This window comes from Electrona antarctica (genome assembly GCF_951216825.1).
Source record: "Electrona antarctica genome assembly, chromosome: 5".
NCBI lineage: Eukaryota > Metazoa > Chordata > Actinopteri > Myctophiformes > Myctophidae > Electrona > Electrona antarctica.
Genome location: NC_136810.1, coordinates 11,541,865 through 11,561,199, shown reverse-complemented (window position 1 = coordinate 11,561,199; position 19,335 = coordinate 11,541,865). Strand labels below are relative to the sequence as shown.

The following is a 19,335-nucleotide window of genomic DNA, read 5'->3' as shown; positions in this document are numbered from 1 at the left end:
ATATTAATAATAATAATGTTTAGGTTTAGGCTATATGCTCCCCGACTCTGTGTGTTCACAAAATTAAATCACGGTTCAGACGTTGGCTCTGAAGTTGACCGCCGTCTTTCAATCACGGGGAGGTCTGAGAAAGTTTAGGCCGTTGTGATTTTTAGATAATAACATTTAGAGCCATTTAATGAATGAAGCCCCAATATTGAAGCCCGTTACTTCCTATATAATGTGAATGCATCTTGCCAGGACAGGAAATTACTCATCCACGACACCTCCCCCATAAGCTGCCCTGATACAATACAGACAAAATCATGGCCTGATATAAAAACCAAACGAGAACAGACCTTTTGTAGTCGGAGGAGAAAATCCCTCCACTGGCCGGGTCGTGGCCGTATTCGGGCTCCCCGACGCTGGAGGAGCCTCCTTTCTCATCGTTGAACGCGGAGCTGGCGGACATTGTTGGCCTGAAATCTCCTGCACAACGATGGAGAATCTTTTAAAACAGTGCTGTGTGGAATCTCTAGATCCCATAGCCGGCCTGGACGGCCGCGCTCATTGGTTAATTGGTTGTGAATCTTGTGACGTCATGCAAAGTGACAACATCCTTTTGATGTTTTTTTTGTTTACCGAAACAAACATTTTATGTCTAATCGATGAATCGCGCCGTTAGAAAAAAACAATCTTCTTGATTTATTTTAACATACCGCGGTATTTAGACATGAGACGTGTCCTCTCCTCCTCTGATAATAACCAACAAGCCAATCACAGTATGACCATCCGCCCAGGCTATGGGCTCTTGACTCCATCGTATCGTTCACACAGAACAAAACAACAGCAGGGTAGCAATGTTCTTCCAGGGATGCTTTGGCCACCATATGCACAGAACCGTGATAGTAGGCCTAGGTAGGCTACAGGGGTGACCTCAGTTTCCCTAAGGTTAGACAGGGGACAGGGGTTACTGGATACTATCAGGGTAAAAGTGAGATGGATGGATGGATTAAAAGTTGCACTTGCGCTAAACAATTCTAGGAATATATAGGCTACTGTGAGATCATCTTTGTCAAGTAGAAACATCTGGAAATGTATAGATAAATATGATCTAGGTGCTAGATCAGGCAGCTATTGGTCAAAACGACTGGTTTTCCTAGATTCTAGGAAAACCAGTCGTTTTGACCAATAGCTGCCTGTAAACTGGTATTAGCCTAGTTTTGTAGTATATTTTTTATGATCATGTTCTTCTGTGACTGTGAGATAAATACCCATGAAATAAAATAGACCCGTATTGTAAATGTTGTCCTTTAATGATTTTGTATTGCTGGTTTGATTTGTAATTACGTTGCTTGCCACCAAACAAAGCTAACCCTACCCAATTGCTTTAGTGTCCAAATCAAAACGGTAGTAAAAGGTGTGAAATTAAATTACATTAAACATAGGACAATAACTATAATCTTCTCCCTCTTCAGCTTTCCTGCTTCCCTGTCTTTTCTAGTCTAGTTTACCAGTCTCTCTCCAGACCAGGTACAGTTACATACTATGACCACTAGGTGGTAATCTAGGCAGGTACCCAATGCATTCGTGTTCATGGCAATGAAATGATGTTAACAAACTTGAGCCGTGATCTTCAAGAGGTGGATGTGGATCTGTCTGACCCCCACAATATGTCAGTGTACAATATATAATGTCTCGACCCAAAACAGACTAGAATTTCAACTTCAAGCTATTCTCCTTTCTATATATTTTGGATATAGGCTATACACAATAGGCCTAAGGTTGTTTTTCCAATTGTGTAGCCTATATCCAAAATATATATTTACAAGGAGTCGGACAGTAGCTTGAAGTTGAAAGTTGAAATTCTAGTCCATTTTGTTGGCACTGATTCTATAACGTATCATTAAAGATATATACACTATGTTTATACCATGTTCTGCTGCTGCTGCTGCTCTGGGATCAAAGCCCATCAATCCCCTCTCATATCTCCAGTGATGGAAGTAGGCCTATTAGTTCTAGCTTTGAATATTGTTAAGCTATTTTAATTAGCTTATTGCTTTTTTTTTTGTTTGTAATTGTCTAACTGAATAGATCGAAATAAACCATTCATTCATTCATTCATCCATTCATTCATTCACATTGTGTATGTCTTTAGTCTTTACCCAAATGGTTAGATTGTGATTGTCGTTAGGTAAAGGACGACTTCACCCATTTTCAACCTATCTTCATATTGGTCCTCACTAATGCTCATTATAATATGGTACAATATTCAGAAACGTCCACCTATAGTGACATCATCACTTGGGAATCCAAGTTAATAGAAACTACAAGCTTTCTATCAATGCCAGAACTCATCATGATGATAGGTTGGAAATGGGTGAAGGGTCAGTGTCCGGTCAGGGTTAGGATTAGGTTCAGTGTGTGTGTGTGTGTGTGTGTGTGTGTGTGTGTGTGTGTGTGTGTGTGTGTGTGTGTGTGTGTGTGTGTGTGTGTGTGTATGTGTGTGTGTGTGTGTGTGTGTGTGTGTGACCACTGTCACTGTGGCTAACTGTATTAGCGTGCACATTCTTTTGTTCTGGTCCTGTGCCAGGCTCTGTTTAGACCCGTTAACTGGACACTGTGTGCTGAACAGAGAGGAAGTTAGAGAGAAACATTCTGTGGTCAAGTTAACAACAGCATGGCACTGCTGGTATTCAACACACACACACACACACACACACACACACACACACACACACACACACACACACACACACACACACACACACACACACACACACACACACACACACACACACACACACACACACACACACACACACACACACACACACACACACACACACACACACACACACACACACACACACACACACACACACACACACACACACACACACACACACACACACACACACAGCGGTGGGCAGCGGTGGGGCAGCGGTGGCCGAACGGTTTGCGGAGCGGTCTTGTTATCGGAAGGTCGCCAGTTCGTATCCCCGTTAAAATTACCACCGCTGAAGTGCCCTTGAGCAAGGCATTGAACCCCTACCATGAAATGTTCTATGAGCAGGGTCTGGCTGTAAACAAGTTCGTCGAGCTTAGTCCATTCACCCTGGGTAAACAAAGAACTTTGCTTTACACACACACACAGAGAGAGAGAGAGAGCTGATGGGTTTGTCAGTAGCCAACAGAGAGAACAGCCTCTGACCCTTGCTGATTGGTCCAGTGTTGTCCCTGTTAGCCAATCGTAGGAGTTATGCTGACCAAGGAGTTTGCTGCTGGACAATGTGTCATTGTGCCCAAAATTCATGTAATTTGTCTTGGTCCACATTACGTCATGGTAAAATACTGTATGTTTATAATTTGTAGTGTGTATGTGTGAGAGATACTTTATACTGTATGTTTATGTGTAGCTTGCAGTATGTATGTCCTTGTCCATGCAAGTTATTGCAGTGTGTGTGTGTGTGTGTGTGTGTGTGTGTGTGTGTGTGGGGGGGGGGGGGGGGGGGGGGGGGGGGGTTACAGTAAAAAGTAACAAAGCTCTTAAGATTCTTCCACTTTCAAAGTCAAGTGCAGCTTCCTTGTTAATGTGTACAAGTGCGGTTCTGCTGACACTATGACTTGAGACAATGATAGCTACACGCTAGTAGTCAAGGAAGACTGACAACTGACACACACACACACACACACACACACACACACACACACACACACACACACACACACACACACACACACACACACACACACACACACACACACAGTTTTTCCTTCTTGTTTGAGTGGATAAAAATAGATATGACCCTCTGGATTTCATGATGCAAGCAACCCACACGCACATACATCAACAATGACTTATTTTCTTTTTTTACTCTGCTGAACTGTGACTCGGGAAGGTCACACATTTTGTGCTGACTGAGTTTCTTTATTTGCTGCTTAAATAAAACACAGACCATGAATCAACCAGGAAGCAAAGACACAAATCACAGGTCACATGCTCACAGGAAGCACATGTGACTCTGTGTCACCATGGAGATGAACTCTATTGGACAGACAGAACCTCCATTCACAAGCTGATCGAGACCTGCAGACCACTGCTCTGCAGAGTGACTGAAACCGTGCTAAACTTGTTAGAAGTTAGCAGCTGAATTGAATACACAGGATACACTGAATAGTGAATACACACAGGACCACCATGGAAACAATAGCATCATTGTATAATCGTCCCACTGTACTATTTGCAAACTGTTCATAAAGTATTCGATCAATCAATCAGAAGTTAAAGAAATCGGTGCTCTGTAAATCACATCATATGACGACAGCAATGTGACTGCTGTGACTCAGCACGGCGTGCTGAGTCACAGCAGTCACATTGCTGTCGTGAGCTCGCACATGTTTAGTGCCTTGTTAAATTACATGTTGGTTGTGATCCTTCTCTCATGGTAGAGAGTGAGTGAGACTGTACACTGCAAATTAGTCTCGAGTTTGAGGAGATTTGGTTTCATGCTAGGGACTTTAATTACCACAGTATGAAACAAATGTTTCTAAACTCAGAAGAAAATAATCGGATGTTTTAAAAGTTGAAATACAAGTTTGAGTATAGTATAGGTTTAAGTTTTGTTTATTTACATGCACAAAGGACAAAAAAGAACAACTGGTCCTACCCTCAAGGGGATTGTAAACTAATCTGACTCCAAAACAATAAAGTTTTCCTGAGAACATTCAGGTTGAAACTTTGCACCAGTGAGTCAAACCTGTAAGTTGACAAAGAGCATGCAGACTACAGACCTTTGTGGTTTTTATGGGTCACGGGTAAATACTCACGTTTTTCGGTCCTATACATTTAGAAGATTTGAAAAAGTTTAAACAAACAAAATCACAACATTTAAAAAACATTTTAAGAAGTTTGTGAAAGTAGCAGATCTACGTGGTGTGAAGCGACATGTTGTAGCCTTGTAGATCTGCTATTTTCACTATACGTCTAATTCCTCTTTTGGGTCTTGGATTAAAAGGTTTAGGAACCAGATCTCAGTGTTACATCCTTATTTCTGTATATGGATGATGTGGGTTTACTTTGTGTTCCTGTACATCAGGAAGTGATTTTAGATTTCAAAGGGTTTGTGATGTTGTCTGTTCCAGAACAAAGGCTTTATTATAAGCCGTTACTAAAGCTCTGCATGCTCTATCTCATGCTGTATGCCTATTCAGTCTGTGTAATGTTGAAGAAACCGAAGCGGTTTGTCTCATGTCTGCCGTGTCTGTTCAATGTACCCGTGTAAGTCCTGTATGGACATGTACTTTGTCAGTAAACCAGCTAGTGTATTGTACTATTGTTCCTTTATGTTGTTTGGGCTAGCTGACACTGCTGATGCTCCAAAGCAAATTCCTAAAAACCTCATATTTGCAATAACATGTTTTCTATAATGTTGAACGATCAACTTTTCACCTGCTCTGAAACTTAATGGTAATAGAGTTGATCTTTTTCAGTCAACTTTTTCTCTTTTCTCTTTTTGCCCTAAAGACCTTTCATGGTCGAAACATGTTGGCAGTTGTCTTTTAATTAAATAAAGGCTATTCCTCTATTTAGTGCCCGGTCTATTGTTTTTTCAAACTTTTTCTGTTTTATATATTCTGTATGATAGGTGTTTTATAGTCTACTCTATATTATGATATATTATATTAGATTTCTTTTTTGTGTAACTTAGTGACTCAACGTTGTTTAAAAAAAATCACACCCGTGTGAAGTGAGGGGCGCTCTTATCATCATACACCATCACCATCACAATAGGCGTCCTCACTTTTCTGTCCTCACTTTTTGAGGGACGCTAGCCCCTCCTATGTCCTGCTTTGAGGGTTTAAACACAAATATTGAATGCCATTGACAATGAATGGCCAGCTTTGAGTGTTTGTGTAAACACAAACATTGAAGACGAAGGTGAGGACACAAATTATGCTGGAATGAGATGATGTATGATGATTCACACGGGTGTGATTTTTATCCTCAATACGTACTTTGCTATGGGGTGCTCACTGCTCAGCCAATCAAATCATCGCTATGGGGTACAGACGCACACAAAGCTGGGTATAGGGGCTAGCTCCCCTCAAAAATAAAAATAAAAATGGGGGCTGCACCGATCAAGATCAAGTAGGCCTATAGGCTACTATAGCAGCAGTAATTCTCAAAGTCCCCAGGAAAACAGCTAATAGCAATTAGAAAATAGCATAAACTCAGTTAAAGCTATTTAATCCTATAATACTTTAGCTATTTGAAAATAGCATATGCCTACATTTAATAGTGTAGTAGTAAGTAGTAATAAAGTAGTATTACTTGATGAGATACGGTGAGCTTGTAGATCTGATACAACAACACATGTCTACCCCACGATTATGGGGTGCCGATTATGGGGTTTTGCTGGCACAAAATCTTTTGAAATGGTGGTCCGCAAGGTTTCCTTGACAAAAATAAATACTGAGAACCACTGTATTTCTGCTGTCAAACATGTCAGGAGGAGCGTGGGCGTGCCAGCTGCCCACCCATTAATTAGTTTGTAGGTGGAGCTGGAACACAGTGTTGCAGCCGAGGAGGATTTCTCACGGAGAGAGAAACATCAAACCACTCCATTTCAGTTCCTCAACAACACAAAACAAAGTGCTTAAAGCGAGGAAAGAGACCCTTAATGGTGTGGCGTCAGATCTGATCTCACACGGATAGAGTAGCTAATTCATTGTTTAAGGTTTCTTATGATGCTGCAGCAGATTTCCCTCATGATAGAGGTTTCGATCCCTGCGCTGGAGAGGGAAGTTGATGACTCTGGAAAGTTGAGAAAGGTGAGGACACGCACGGCGGTGTGATTTCATTTTATCTCATATGTCTTGTCGGCTTGGTAATATTGGCGAATGTGATCTGATATATAATGCCGCACATTGACTCTGGTTATTGAAACTGTCTAACGTGTAGACAGACAGACACGCAATGTGAACGTTGACGTGTCCACAAGTTGACAGTAAATGGTTCGACAGGTAAGGTAAGTTTTGTTGACAGAACTGTGGCAGCCTGGCTGGCATGGAGGAAAGCTACGGGAGCTTTCGTTTCGTTTGGTAGTTTTATTGGACAGTTGAACTCAACATATGTCACACAGTTGAACTGAACTGTAATATTGCTTAATACAAAAAATAGCATTTTTTTGTGACTGATCAGTGAATCTGATCACTATTAAAAAGTATTGTTTTTTGGCCTGGACCGTTCAAGTGTTGGGTATATCTTCAGGGGAAAATAGACTTTCTAAATCCCGAGCTTTCCAATATGACGAGCCCAGTGAAACGGGTTTTTCTTTTTTTCATATTTGTAAATGTATAGGCGTACATCCTGCAGGGCACAAGCGTGTGTTTGTCAAGCTCTCATCATGGTAAACCATGTTTAGGCAGCACTGCAGCTACACCTAGACTCAAAAATGACAGGAATTCACAGAAGTCTGTGGAATTTGCTGTGGATGTCACACATACTGCACTCTAGGGACATAATACAAGTCAGTCTTGGTTGTCTGGTCTCCAAATCACTGGGGTTTTTTGGCTATGGCATATTGGTTGGTTAGTTTGTTTTAAAATAAGGAATTAATAAGCCTGTCCTACAATAAAACATAATGTATACATTTTCCTGTAGGCAAAACAGGAAATTGTCTCTAAAATAAATCACATTTTACAAATTTGAATGGAGACATTGTGTTGGTTTAATTAACCAGGATATTTTGGTTGTTAATAAGAAAGATTTGTGTACAGATTGTACACATCGTCTCGTCTGTACATTTGTGTGTCTATGAGACAAAATCAGCAGAGTAATTCTTGTGCATGCATACTGTAAAAAGCCAGGCATCATGATCACTGATCAGTTCAGGCATCATGGTTGTTAGGTCAGTAACTTGACCATGGCATGACCCACAGTGTCTGCCATTAAGTGTCACAAGCCTGTCAGTCACTAGTGTCTATAAATCTGAGAAAACCTAAATGTCTTCAAGCTGGTTTATGATGTTTCTTCTCTTGTCTAACCCAACAACACAGCTAAGCTCTAGGAGTACAAATAGATTCTGTAATGCCGTAGTGTGGCTTTATTTTGTATCATATTTCAGTTTGTGTACCAGTAGTCTTGTATCCAAGACAACATTAACTGAATTCCTAGTTAAGTGGCTCTGTGCTGCTTTCTGTCTCCCCCTAATGGATGTGATGATCACAATAGAGCAGTGCTTAGCTTTCTTTTCAGTATGGGTGTCAAGTCACAATCAGATTTTAGTATCAGTGACTAAGGTAAACAAACGTACTGTATGAATCACAGAGATTGTGGGCAGACATAATGAAAAGACTATGTTATTGTGCTTCAAGACAAAAGAAAAACATTTCCTCCCCTTCAAGTCCCAATTTAGTAAAGCCAATTCCCAATTCCCCAGCCTCTCTACAAGTACTCCATCTCTGCTAACCCCCACAATCAGTCATTGGGAGGGTGAAGAAAGCCTCGGGTCTCCTCCGATAGCAGTGCTTAGCTTTCAACCAGTGGTCCGGTCTAGGCCTGGGGACCACCAGTTGTCCTTGAGGGGGTTCCAGGTGGTCCCCAGCTAAAATATGGAGAGTTCTTAACCAAATGGACCCTTATAGATCTTTAGGTTAACTCTTGAGGAGCATTAACATGAAACCAAATCAAGAGTTACATTATTTTTAAACATCTGCATTACTTATTTTAAAAGAAGTCTTCACAATTGTAGACTATAGAAGAATTGTTATTTTGATGGTACCGTCAATACAGCATGGAATTGTCTTATCCAACGACAAAATATTCTACGTTTTGGGTCTGAGAGGGTAAAATCTCAAATGGTCCATGGCCTCAAATACCGAATAAATAATGGACCTTGATATGAAAAAGGTTGAGAACCACTGCAATAGAGGGTATGCATAAAATGAGTGGCAAAGCGAGTTTAACGTCGTTTAACACAGTTTAATGCCGTCAGAATTTTCTGTTTGGATGTATGGGCTGTCAAGGCCAGAAAGTCAGCGTAACCTCCAGATATAACAATGATGTCACGCGCATACCCTCTATACAAAGTTAGTATTCAATTTGATCAATTTTGATAATTTAGCAATAGTGTGGCTTTGTTTTCCTGCATTCATTTAAAAATATTTATTTGTGATAGTATAACAGTTGCAACAATAATTTAAGTGCCAATTATAGCAAAAATGAGGGAGGTGGTGGGTCAGTTCAGAATAAAGTGGTAAATAAGTTTAGCTGAAATACATTAAGCCCAAAAACAAAATATCGCTTTGAATAACAAAATATGCCCTTAAACGAAAAAATATATAACAGTCCTAAAAAGGTTTACTGAAAATCAAGTAGTGTCCTCCTGGCACCTAGCCCCTTTCGGGACCCTTGGTTTTCTGAATTTTGGACAGCGGTACCCTAGGGTCCCTTCCTAGTTATCCCACTCTCCATAGGACACAGCTTTACCACTGTCTGTTCACGGAGACCTGTGTGGTCGCTTGAGTGTTGATGAGATGTTACAATGATGAATTTTATAGAAGCCAAAACTTCAAAGAAAGATTAAAAATACTTAACAGCAACGCCGCTTCGCACACGTTTCCGCGGTCTCCTACTTGAAACATTGCATCAACACTGAAGCGACTACGCGGGTCTCCGTGAACAGACAGTGGCAAAGCTGCGTCTTATGGAGAGTGGAATAACTAGGAAGGGACCCCGTCCAAAATTCAGAAAAGGTAACCAAGGGTCCCGAAAGGGGCAAAATGCAAACCAGTCTATGCTGTGAGTGTGGTAAGTTAGTCTCCTCTTACCACCCTTTAACTCTTTTGCACAGTTCGTCCTTTAATAGAATGTCTTGATCCAAGAAATCCAATAATCCACAATAGAAAGGTTCACTTCATCCAGTGGTAGTATCCAATAAGATCCAATAGAAACTAGCAAGACTTGGGAAATAACCCAATAACTGCCAGATCCACACTCCAGGTGCCACAAACATTGTGAGTGCCAATCACTCAATCAGTCTAGCTTGATAGGTTAGTCTTGACCGGCGGGGTTTCTCAATCACTGCTAGACTCACAGCAATAATATGCACCACAGCCATATCATGAACATGAAATAATAACTCAATGGCTTCTTATAGAACATACTAGATCAGCAGATTAATAGAAAATAAGAAATCACATCATAATTGAAATACATCGAAACACATGTGACTCTGGGCTCTGAGGTTACAACAGCAATTAACTTGAAAACTCTCTCTCTCTCTCTGTCTGTCTGTCTGTCTGTCTGCTTCTCCAGCTTTTCAGAGTGGAGATCTTGTTTAATGGGAGGAAGCACTATGTGCTCAGAAGATCCAGCGAGTTCCAGACCCTCCACAGAAAAGTACGGTCACTGTTTATTGTCCTGTCATTGTTGAAACCATTTAGAGATCTGGAACCCCTTTTCGTTGTTATACCTTTCAATCGGGAACTGCTTTTGTAACATTAGCTATAATTGGCCTCAGGTATAAAAGCTTTAAATATCACACGGACATCCAACTCCGCTGGCGACACAGTCCGCGCGCACGCTGTGTCAGTCTTCCTTGACTGCTAGTGTAGTCAGCAGAACCGCACTTGTACACATTAACAAGGAAGCTGCACTTGACTTTGAAAGTGGAAGAATCTTAAGAGCTTTGTTACTTTTTACTGTATCCCCCCCCCCCCCCCCCCCACACACACACACACACACACTGCAATAACTTGCACGGACAAGGACATAGATACTGTAAACTACAGTACATATACATGTATGTTCATACTGTACAAAAAGTCTATCTCACACATACACACTAAACATTATAAATATACAGTACTTTACCATGACGTAATGTAGACCAATAATTAATTATTACATGAATTTTGGGCACACATTGTCCAGCAGCCAACTTCTTGGGGCGACTGTGGCTCAGGAGGTAGAGCAGGTCGTCCAATGATCCATGGGTCGGCGGTTCGAATCCCGGCTCCTCCTGTCTACATGTTGAAGTGTCCTTGGGCAAGACACTGAACTCCAAATTGCTCCCGATGTGCTGGTTGGTACCTTGCATGGCTTCCGTCGCAATCGGTGTATGAATGTGTGTGTGAATGGGTGAATGTACACCCAATCTATGTAAACGCCTTGGATAAAGGCGCTATATAAATGCACCATTTACCATAACTCCTATGATTGGCCAACACTGCCCAACAGTGATCCATAAGCGCAAAATGAACCTAGAACGACCTTGTCAACAAACATATGAGTTGTCCAGGTGTGTTACCCGTTTAGTACTCGGCTACTACTACATTTCGAACACGGCTAACGAGACGAGACAACCGTATTGAGAATGACTTCAGGAAGAATGGAAAATGTATTTATGGTATCTCATCTGTAGCAATTGCACAGTGACAAACTACGAATCATCTGACAAGACTTTTCCAACCAGTTCCTTTTATAAGGATGAAGGACCTGAAATCTCAATCGGAATCAACACGGCAGTCTGTTTTCACAAAGCCGGATTGTAAAGTTAATGCGAGCACTGCATTGTCCTGTCTTGTCTGCCACCTTCTCGCCAAACACAAGAAATCATTTTCGATTTCTCTCTCCAGTTGGATGAGTCAACAGACATTGCTGTTGTTGCACAACTGTGAATTTTCACCAGAATGGTTTTCAATTCAATTCAATTTTATTAAAGTGTCAAATCACAACAAGTTGTCTCAAGACACTTTACAACCAACAAAGATCCACCCAGAGCAAGCAATATTGCGACAATGGTAACGAAAAACTCCCCAGGCAGGCAGAACCCGTCAGGCAGAACCCGACTCTAGGGTGGGCGGCCATCTGCCTCGACCGTGTCGGGGGAGAGGGGGGGGGGGGGTAGAGGGGGAATAGGAAGAAAGAATAGAAGAGAGATAGACAGGGTGGGCTCCATGGAGGGGCCTGGTCCACATCTGGTCCAGGTCGTGCACTCTGAGGCCGGGTCCACGGTCACACTTCTGGTGGGCTCCATGAAGTGGCCTGGTCCACGGTCACACTCGGCAGTCAGTTGGGGGTTAATATTAGAGGTCCACGGAACTGCGAAGTGGAGGACGAAAATGGTGTTTGATGAGTGCAAAAATGTTGCCCACCTGTGCCGTAATGTGTACATGTATTAATGGTTCCAGTGAGGTGTACATTTTTTTAAGGTTTCCAATAAGATGTACACGTATTAAGGGTTTGTAGGTTCCAGTAAGGTGTACTGTATATTAAGGGTTTCTGTGTTTTTTTTTTTTAGCTGAGGAAGATTATCCACACTCCAGACTTCCCAAGTAAAAGGAACCCCCATCTGAGGACCAAACCGTTGGAGCAGAGGAGACAGGAACTTGAAGACTACATCCAGGTAGTAGGATCTCAGAACAGGAGACGCTATTGGATAAAATCTTACCAACACATTAAACAGTTGCTTGAAGGCGGCTTTTATTTTATTTCTTTGACTTATGTTATTAGTTTAGCAGTGAGGTGGAACTATTGTAATGATTAGTGTGTGATTTGATATATGACAATGTATTAACTAATAATGGACCTTCTTGACTTAACCTTTGACCATGAAAAAGCACCATATGTCAGACATTGAGTAGAGATAGATATGGCCGAGTTAATGCTGTGGATCGAGTGTCGCATACAGTGAATGCATGCTCTGTATTAAACTTCTTTGTGATTGGAATTTGTCTAGGACATCCTGTATCAGAATGAAGATGTGCCTCAAGTGCTGTTAGACTTCCTGCACGTAAAACACTTCCACACAGGCAACAAGATCAGCAGTCTGGAGTAAGTATTTCACTCCGACTCGATAAACACACAGATTGAACAGTAACGTCATGAGTACTGTAGTGCTAAGAGAAATTATTTCATGTCATGTCCCAAATAGAAGTACCAACAACAAAGAACTGGATGGTTTGTTTTGAGTAAAAAAACATAAGCAGCTCAGACAAACGGTAACAGAAAGTAGTCTGAGAAATAAAATCTAAATCTCTACCAGATGTACCATAAACAAAACCACTGTATTGTTTATTAGCCTTTAACAGCATGGAGTAAGCCCTCACATAAGGGTGGTTTATCTGCAACATTAGGACATTGGGATGGAACATTTGCAGGGTGTAGTTTTAGCGAGTTAAATGCTATAAACATAAGCTTCCTGTATAAGATTCAGCTCATACAGTATATTGGTCTGTCCCTTACAAATTTGGAACAGTATGAGAACACCTGAGAACGTCACTGGCCTTTTGACACTGATAGATCAACCTCCAGGTCTATCTCCTGAGTCCTGTCCGCCCCAAAATTCAAAACATGTATTTATTTTATTTGATATGACACCAGGACATTTTAAACAGTAGTTCCTGAAGCTTGTCTTTATAGAGCAGCACACTCTTATGGCCTACTCCAACCAAAGTTTTAAGATGCATCCCAGGACTATATCTAGCTTGTCTATTTGTAGATGGAGATCAGGGCAGCATAAAAAAGCATCAGGAACTGTTTCTCCTGCTAGATTTACGCAGTTCTATTGGCTTTCACGTTCTAGACTGTGAGATGGAAATGAGGAGGCATTTATTAATGCAAAGCCCTTTACATCCATGTAAAAGCACAGATTGATTTGGAAACTTTCCTAAAATAGTCCCTGGGGAACATAATGATTTATGGAAGAAATGTCCATTACTTCTTAAAGCGCAATGACATTTTGGTAGATGTTTTGGTTGTGTACTTTCCAATGTTTTGTTTGTGTAGATATCTTCTCATAATGAAAAAAGTCCAATTGGTGAGATAGTTTGCGCCATTGCCCCGTTGATTAGACACTGATGATCAAAAGGCCTCCGCATTGGCTTGCAATGTATGGTGAAACAGCTCTCAAACTCACTCTTTAGCACATAAACAGAATCTGCATTGTTTGCATTCAGGATGTGCTTTAACCGTGCAATGATGTATAGCCAACATTGTTTTGGTTATTCCAGTAAGTTTGATAATGTTTAATGACTATGGGAAAAATTGAAATCTAAAAATGAAGCCTTTCACAGGAAAATGTTCTTTCTTTGTATTCAATGTATGGCCCAAAATATGAATAGACAATGACATGTATGGTCTCTTTGAGACAGGAAAAATGACTAAACGGGACATTATTATTTCAGGTCTCTGGTGGATTACTCTGACACTTACAGGTAAGACAAGACAAGCATTACTGACATTTTTTCTGAGGCGGCATAATCAATAAACAAAAAAACAAGGAATGTGTTTGGGGCGGTGGAGAGAAAAATAAAGGAAGGAATTAAATTGAGGGGATCCTCACTGGCAGGTGAGTCAGTAGGATACAACAGCAGTGCCAGTGACAAGACACAAATGTGTGTCGGGAGGAATTATTTGGCATAATGACTAAATTGGAGAGAAAAGGGGCTAAAAAGATAAGTGGTGCAACTCTGTGTGGGTGTCCCCGGAACTTCCAGACCCACAGGAACGCGCTCAGGGGGCCGGCCCATGTCCGAAACGGTTGAGAAATGTGGGGAATTAGCAGACCTCTCTCTCTCTCTCTCACAAGTAAGAGTGTGGTATTCTCTACCTCCCGCTCTGTCTCTCGCATGCAGGCATGCTCCACATTGTAATTAGCAGGCAACACTCTCTCTCTCTCTCTCTCTCTCTGTTTCTAGCTCAACAGCGCCACTTTTGCACCTGTTGGTACCCTAAACAGATAGACATACATAGGGACAGACATTGCTGTTACTTGAAGTGGTTGCACCACTTAAAAATAGTATAAACATGAATGTCATGAAAAGCGCTATAAGTCCCAGATATTATTAATTTATTATTAAACGGCGCCATATGAAAGACGTATGCCCTCAACAAACATTACATTTCTGTTTTTTATTCTCTCTTTTTGTGAACAATGTTGTGGACATTCATTCTCTTGTTCTTTCAGCTGGCAGCAACAGCATCGGCGTGTGGTGGGATATGAACGGGACCCATATCTGTCCGACTGTATATCAGGTATAAAATACTCTCAGTTTAAAGGGGGACTTCTGTGCATTTCTCCTGCGAAATGTGTAATTGTACACACAATGCATGTCGCATTACCACGCTATGCCAATGCCTTTTAAAATTATCTGAATTTGCCTTTAATTTTGTTTTAGTCAGTCTTTTGAATAAAAACTTTAGTTTTAGTCATATTTTAGTCATCTAAAAGGTTTTAGTTAGTCAAGTTTTTTTAATCGACTAAATATAAGATTTTAGTCGACTAAATCTACAGTTGATTTAGTCTATGTATTTTTGGCAGACCTTGTTGGTGTCGTAATGGCTGATTTTACACTTTTGCAATTTGTATTGAATTCATGACAATTTTTGTTTTTTTTAAAAAGGTTTTGAAATTATAATACCGGTAATTAAATGTAGGAAACCAAAAAATAAAGGACCCATACAAATGTGTTTTGACCCAGTGTTCTAATGTAGACGAACCATTTTTCTCTTCCACAGACCTTCCTGATGTGGTGGTGGACGGCGTTCTCCAGGGCTTCTATCCCAGGGACGTCAGGGTCAGCTTCACCACCTGCACCAAACCCAGTTCTCCCATTCTGTCCCAGACTGACCCCAGTACCTCCCTATAGAGCTTTTTTTTTTTAAAGACGCGGTTTACAAAATGTCAATGTAATTGACATAATTATGTCATCTACATTTGCACACAGTGGAATGAGGAGGTTTCATTGAGGTGTCACCGTGCACAAGCAGCTACGTGTGATGCCCCATGATCATATATGGAGCAGGTATGGGGTCCTACTGGCTTGCTCAGTGGCACTTTGGCAGTGATGAACCCCTTTCTATTCACAGGGATTGAACCTGTGACCTTCGGTAGCCATGGTCTCTCAACCTCACTCTGTGGCTCAAGGGGTACAAGGTTTGATCACACAGCCATTTGTCTCTCTTAACCACTTAAAACTAATTTGTTGACCAGTGTCGACCGTGTTGAGTTGCTATTTTATGCAAATGGTCCCCTATTTTGACATGTGCAATGTTATGTGTTAGATCATGATGCATTGTGCTTGTAGATTGTCTTATTGTCTACTTGACTACTTCCATAATTTTAAGTAAGTCCAAAAGAGGGGACGCCAGGTTTACAGTGGTTAAAGCCTTGTACACCCACTGATCAGACCTCTTCTCAGGATAGTCTGTACAAACAGACCAAGCTTGATTGACATCGCCCATGTTTTCACCTGTTAGGGCACAATATCTTATTTCTTTATATAATTCCTTTGGTTAAGATACAGTTTGATCTCTGATCTCTTTGATGAGCTATGTCCAGCACTTGAGCCTGAGTTCTATTCAGCCACAATAACTTTAAACACCTGTATTGTGTGTGTGTGTGTGTGTGTGTGTGTGTGTGTGTGTGTGTGTGTGTGTGTGTGTGTGTGTGTGTGTGTGTGTGTGTGTGTGTGTGTGTGTGTGTGTGTGTGTGTGTGTGTGTGTGTGTGTGTGTGTGTGTGTGTGTGTGTGTGTGTGTGTGTGTGTGTGTGTGTGTGTGTGTGTGTGTGTGTGTGTGTGGACAGGGGCTTTAAAACCACATGAACCCTAGCATCCCTATTCTGGGGCGAACATTATTCAGGGGAAAATGACTTTACAATCCATAATTGTAAGCTTCTATATCGGCTGTTTTAGCTGAAGAGATTTGTTGTAGAGGGAAAAAAGAAGGACCAAGTATAGACCACCATGGGACAAGGTCAACTTAGGGTTAAGTGGTTTGTGTCCTTGAGCAAGCTGAACGTTACCTGCTTATGTTATATTTTATATTGTAATAATGGGGTCAGGCAAATATGACTCATGTGCAGCTAGGTGTTTTAGTCAAAGTGTGTGTACTGATAAATAGTTGGCTACTGGAGCAACATTTCAAACATCTTGCACAGGCTTGTGCTTGTTGGATTTCTGAAGCATGAACACGCATACCGAGGAGATGGTAGTGACATGCAGCCAACCAAGTTAAAAGCTTTTATTCATTTTATCGAGCAGGAAGACAAGACACGGGGGCTTTACTTCCTTTTTAGAAGATTTTGTTTGACATTTTAGACTGTTAATGATGCACTAAGCATTAATTATATACTTAGAAATTATAGACAACTCTCACACTCAAAGAGCAACGGATGCATTTGTCAGTGTTTGAGCGCACTAAGCTTTTGAAGACACTGTTTCAAAAAAGGGTACAGAGCATAGACGCTACAGGTGCTGTCAATTTATATAATACAACAGGTGATTTACAACAGTCTAATGTCCCTTTTTTAGTAGGTTTCAGGGGCACAGTGGATAATTGTTTCATACTATTTTGAAGCAGTTCCAAACAAAATGTCTTTGCGTCTTCAATGTTGACGATGGCTTCATTTTTTTGTATGTTTGTGGAATAATTACTGCGAGTGTTGTTGGAATAATAAAATGTAAATGAAGACACTTCCTGACTTCCATCTGTGAACCGCTCATAGATTTTTCTGGGCGACTCAAAATCTCAGACGAACTTCAATAGGTGAATATTGGGTTGTTTGTTGTAATTAACCCTGATATGTTGAACCATAATGCACATTCAAAATAAATCCTCTGTTCATTCGCAAAACATGATTATGCAATAATTTACTTGTACAAAAGTTGGCAAAAATATTTTTACACCATTAGGTAGATTTGTGTAATGTAATGCAGCTGATAGCTGAAATGAAAGGTTCAGTTACACTTGACTGCCCAGACTTTAGTGTAAGTGTACACCACCCATGTAAGTGTAACCATTCCACTTATCAGAACAGCCTTGGGCTGTACTACTGACAAGCACTTTAGCCTGAAAAGAATTCAAGCAAAGCATTTGTAGTTTAGTGATAACGTCTGGGAATGAGAAGACCCTTTGGTTTGATTCTTGGCTCCATGCGTATTTGGCCTGGTTGAGTGACCCTGAGCAAGCTTCCCTCCATGCTCACTATCAGCAAGCCTATCTGCTGGGCCAATAATGCACAGAACTGTAGATCACTACAGATATTACTCCTTTCAGTGGTGGAAAAAGTACTTGTATCAATACTGCAATGCAGAAATAAATACTCTGTTACAAGTAAAGGTCTTGAAAATGTACGAGTAAAAGTACAAAAGTATTGGCATCAAAATATACTTTCACAAGTGTTCAAAATGTATAAGAATCTTTTCAAAAAAGCAGATCAGATCTACAACTACAAGCTCACAAGGGGACACGTTGTAGGCTTGTAGATAGGCTATTTTAAAATGGCTTAAGTAGAGGTATAAAGTGGTTGATGCAATGTTTTGTATTACAATTTACAAATTAACTGGTAACTAAAGTTTTCAAATAATTATAGTGGAGTAAAAGTACAATATTTGCCATTGAGATGTGGAGTAGAAGTAAAAATACAGCATGTCTTTAATAATACACTAGTAAGCATTCCTCGGGTTTTTACTCAAGTACAGTACTTGAGTACATGTTTATTTACTTACAACACTGCTCCTGTTAATCTCTCATGTAAGGCTCCTCTCTCTGGTTTTGGTAGGCCTAACTGATCAAGTAATACTTGACTTTTATTGTAGGAGGAGGATAGTGAAACACACAATCCAATTATCCAAACGATTATTTTGGATGATATAGTACTGTAAATGTAGCGCTTTCCTCTTAACATACAGATCTACAAGTAGCCTAGATCCAATACCGTGTCATGTTATTTAGCATTCCTTGGCAAGGCATGGTAAGGTAAGGCAAGGCAGTTGTATTTGTATAGCACATTCCAACAAGGCAATTAGTTGGATTAGGATCATGCATAAAACAAAAGTAAAAAAGAATAGTGCAAAAGAAACCAGAAAGAGAAAAAAAGCTACAGACCTGCAGACAATGAAACCCCATAAGAGTTGGTATGACCGCCCCCCCCCCTTCTTCCCCCCCCCGCCCCCCCCTTCTTTCCCCTCACTGTATATATTTCTTTTCCCTTTTTACCTCCTTTTTGATGAATTCCTTTTTGATGAATTCCTGTTCTGTCTATAGAAGTGTCTATTTGTACGTCTCTAAATGTTTTGATGATTTGAACATGGTGGACCCTGTTGGAAACAAGTGTAATGCTTAATTGGGTCGTCCACTCACAGTTAACAGCCTTTGTATTGAGTTTGTGCTTGAAATGTACTGTAATTCTGCAAACTGTTAATAAATTCTTCAATCAATCAATCAATCAATGAAATTAGACATTGCAGAGTTTATCACCTTAAAACATAACATGAGGAAAAAGAAAGTACCCTATGCCTGGACGCTGGCCACCAGTGTTGCCACGTCTGCTTATTTTAAACGACTT

At 40.7% G+C, this 19,335-nt stretch overlaps 1 protein-coding gene across 2 annotated transcripts; it reads left to right on the top strand.

Annotated features, from left to right (window-relative positions):
* The first annotated feature begins 6,567 nt into the window (after positions 1 to 6,567).
* snx22 (sorting nexin 22) lies at positions 6,568 to 17,462 on the top strand. Of its 2 annotated transcripts, none has more exons than XM_079501103.1 (7): positions 6,568 to 6,813; positions 10,301 to 10,384; positions 12,288 to 12,392; positions 12,726 to 12,820; positions 14,173 to 14,202; positions 14,955 to 15,022; positions 15,506 to 17,462. In XM_079501103.1, the coding sequence occupies exons 1-7, from the start codon at positions 6,727 to 6,729 to the stop codon at positions 15,634 to 15,636; spliced, it is 600 nt and encodes a 199-aa protein (XP_079357229.1). In that variant the 5' UTR covers positions 6,568 to 6,726; the 3' UTR covers positions 15,637 to 17,462. The 2 variants fall into 2 exon arrangements, with proteins under 2 accessions (XP_079357229.1, XP_079357230.1); XM_079501104.1 differs by lacking the exon at positions 6,568 to 6,813 and adding an exon at positions 9,028 to 9,072.
* The last annotated feature ends 1,873 nt before the right edge of the window (positions 17,463 to 19,335 follow it).

Coding starts and splice junctions, on each gene's coding strand:
- snx22 (XM_079501103.1), top strand. CDS start 6,727: ATGATGCTGCAGCAGATTTCCCTCATGATAGAGGTTTCGATCCCTGCG. Junction 10,385..12,287: donor TCCAGACCCTCCACAGAAAA/GTACGGTCACTG, acceptor TTTTTTTTTTAG/CTGAGGAAGATTATCCACAC. Junction 14,203..14,954: donor GATTACTCTGACACTTACAG/GTAAGACAAGAC, acceptor TTGTTCTTTCAG/CTGGCAGCAACAGCATCGGC.